This window comes from Galeopterus variegatus, unplaced genomic scaffold (genome assembly GCF_000696425.1).
Source record: "Galeopterus variegatus unplaced genomic scaffold, G_variegatus-3.0.2 Scaffold5574, whole genome shotgun sequence".
In the NCBI taxonomy this organism is placed as follows: Eukaryota; Metazoa; Chordata; class Mammalia; order Dermoptera; family Cynocephalidae; genus Galeopterus; species Galeopterus variegatus.
This window is the reverse complement of record NW_007731685.1, coordinates 12,702-15,813: the sequence shown is the minus strand read 5'-3', so window position 1 is coordinate 15,813 and position 3,112 is coordinate 12,702. Positions and strand designations below refer to the sequence as shown.

Here is a 3,112-nt window from a genome sequence, read left to right as displayed (position 1 = left end):
CGCAGCCATCCCCCTCCCTCCCCGCCAGCCCCCCCACAAGCGGGAGAAATAATGAGCGAGACCGGGCGGCAGCAGCAGCAGCGCCGAGCAGCCCAGGCAACGGCAGAACCGCTCCGGCAGCGGCGGCGGCGGCAGCACCAGCAGCGGGAGCGAGCGCAGCGCTAGCGCGGCGCGGGGACCGCCGCGCTCCTTCCCGGCTCCTGCCCTCCTCCGCCGCTCGCTCCTCTCTCGGCATCCACCTCCTTCCCCTCCTCCTGCTCATTCACTCTTTCCCTCACTCTCCCCTCCTCCTCGGCTTCTCCCCGCGCCCCGCCAGCCCTCGCGCTCTCCCACTCCCTCTGCCCGTCCTCCCCGCTCCCCTCCTCCCGCTCATTCACTCGCCCCTCTCCCTTCTCCACTCTCTCCCCCTCTCTCCTTTCTTCTCCTTCTTTCACCCTCCGTGTCTCACACCCCCTCCATTCCCCTGTCTCCTTTCTGACACTGCACTGCAGCTGCTCCTCAGCCCTGCCCCCTCCCCAGTGAGAACAAACCAGCAACATTGCTTTTTTTCTTAAAGAGATTTCTACTGATCCGATTAAAACAAAAACAAAAACAAAAACAACCCTTAAGAAACCCCAAACGCAAAAAAAAAAAAAAAAGAAAAAAAGAAAAGAAACAGCCAAAACAAAAGGGAGAACCTTCTCCCGGTAGCAGCGGCAGGAACTGCAAACATGATGGCGGCAGCTCCCATCCAGCAGAACGGGACCCACACTGGGGTTCCCATAGACCTGGACCCGCCGGACTCGCGGAAAAGGCCGCTGGAAGCCCCCCCTGAAGCCGGCAGCACCAAGAGGACCAATACGGGCGGTGGGTATCGCTTCCACCTCCCCGCTGGCCCCAACCCCCGCCGCCCGCCCCTGCCTCCCTCCCTCCCGCCGCCCGCCCTCCCTCTCGCGGCCCGGACACCTCCAGCCCGAACCCGGCTGCTCGCGCGCCCCTGCCCCGCGCCCCCTCCCCTGCACCTGCCCCGCTCCTCGCCGTCCCCAACACATTTCCATTTCTGTGTTTATCATTCATCAAAATGGCGACCAGTTTTTTGGAATAGATCTATCTTTCCATTTATTCGGTCGAGAGGCGGACCATTTAAATATTCTAGACCTGGGCAAGAGTCCGTTAAGGAGGAGGAGGATGACCCCCGAGTGAGGTGATGGCCGCCCGAAGATGCGCGCTGCATTTAACAGTCTGATAAAATAAATAAATAAATGGCACTTGGGTAGCGGATTGTAAATGATTGGGGCGCCTGAGAGTTTTTCCTCTCTCCATCTCCTTGCTTCGGGCCACAAGTAGTATGCAAAATCTTGATGAGTGCATGCCCTTACCTCACTTATATTGTCGGTGCAAATATCTCATTGATTTGTTTTCAGGGGTGTGCATATGAGGGTGGGGGTGTCTGGTTCGGTGACTTGTTAGTTAACATCCTGCGCTTCCTTGGAAGATGAGTTATAACGGGACCGGTATCGCTTCTTCATTTGTACTGGAGTCATCTTAACAATGCACCCAATGCATCGAAGCAGAGGTGAATTTATCTCCAGCATATACATAAGAGACGGATGGGGGTCTTGTGAGTGGCACACTGCAAAATTTGGAACACTCATTCACATTAGAAAGCTGGATTTTCTGGAGTGTTTCGTATTTAAAACATGATCAGGTGGACGGAAATTAAAGTTTATGGAGTTGGCTTTATTTTCTGAAACATTTCATTTTCTTTTTCTTGGTTCATCAACCCCCTCTCCGTTTTAAAAATTGTGGTTATTTTGGAGAAGGAACATTATCTGTTTGGTCACTTTTAAGTCTAATATAAATGACTTCTAAGCTTTTTAGTATTGTCAAAATTCTTTTAAGGTCCTTTAATTAATGAGCTTAAACGAGATCATGGTAGACTAAGAAGTGCTAAAGAAATACACCAGGATTAGTTAGATTTGCCAGTCCACTGCATTCAGTTGTCTCCTGGCAGTTATTGAAGGCTTGGAAAATACCGTACAGATTGGGTGAATTATATGGTGGGAGCATGGTTGTTTTGTACTTTAGGATACAAGCAATGGCTAATTGTAGTCCTTATGTGTTTGCTAATCACAAGCAAATATAGCTCATCACTACTTACTATTCTGGGATTTTTTTTTTCCTTCTTCAGTATGTTAAGTGAAGATTTGTCATCTTATAAATCCCTGAAGTTTTGTTAAAGGGTCAGTTCATTTCATTTTGCCATAGTAACCACAGATAGAATTGGAAGACTTCCATGTTTGGAATAACAACTGGAATTTAGTCATCAGTTTGTACAGTGCTGCAAAATAGTAGAACATGTTTAGATTTTAATATCATGTTTGAAAGTATAAATTCTACAAAATGGGAAACATTTTTCACATATTTATTTTTCAGTGTAATTGGCTTATTTTACTTCTTAAAAAATTTTAACTCCTTATTTCCTGCAGCTGTGTGCCCAATGCTTTAGTTGCAGTTTTTCTCTCTTGAGGGTGGAGAGGGGATACAAAGTTTAAAAATACCATGTTAACCAAGTATATTTCTTTGCATTTTTCAGAAGACGGCCAGTATTTTCTAAAAGTTCTCATACCCAGTTATGCTGCTGGATCTATAATTGGGAAGGGAGGACAGACAATTGTTCAGTTGCAAAAAGAAACTGGAGCCACCATCAAGCTGTCTAAGTCCAAAGATTTTTATCCAGGTAGGTGCAGTAGTAAAGAGATTGTTTGATGAATCCCTAAGGAGAGAAAGAGATCTACTTGTGTTGTGTGTTGTCTTGAAAGAAATTTTTAAACAATAGTGGAGACTTTTTATTTATATATTGCTGTATTATAGTATATTGTGGAAAAATTTTCAGAATATTCCTATTGTTGATTATGTCTTTTTCCTATAATTTTTATACTATGTATGTGATTTAGACCAATTGCAAGATGATTCTTTTGGGTATTTTTGAATACTTCTCATTAGGAAAAAAACTCACATTTAAAGGTAGAAACCTGGACAGCTGGCATCAGGAAATAGGGTTCTTCTTAAGTTTTCAGACATCATTGTAATGACAATTAGTCTAGAGTGAATTCGGGGGGGGGGGGGGGGG

General features: G+C 46.1%; 1 protein-coding gene across 1 annotated transcript; it reads left to right on the top strand.

Moving 5' to 3' along the window:
- Positions 1 to 383: 383 nt before the first annotated feature.
- On the top strand, positions 384 to 2,719 carry LOC103605076 (RNA-binding protein Nova-1-like; the record flags this gene model as incomplete). The annotated part of the gene is made up of 2 exons (XM_008589660.1): positions 384 to 846; positions 2,576 to 2,719. Coding segments are annotated over exons 1-2 (280 nt in total), but the record flags the coding sequence as incomplete, so codon positions are not given.
- Positions 2,720 to 3,112: the final 393 nt, after the last annotated feature.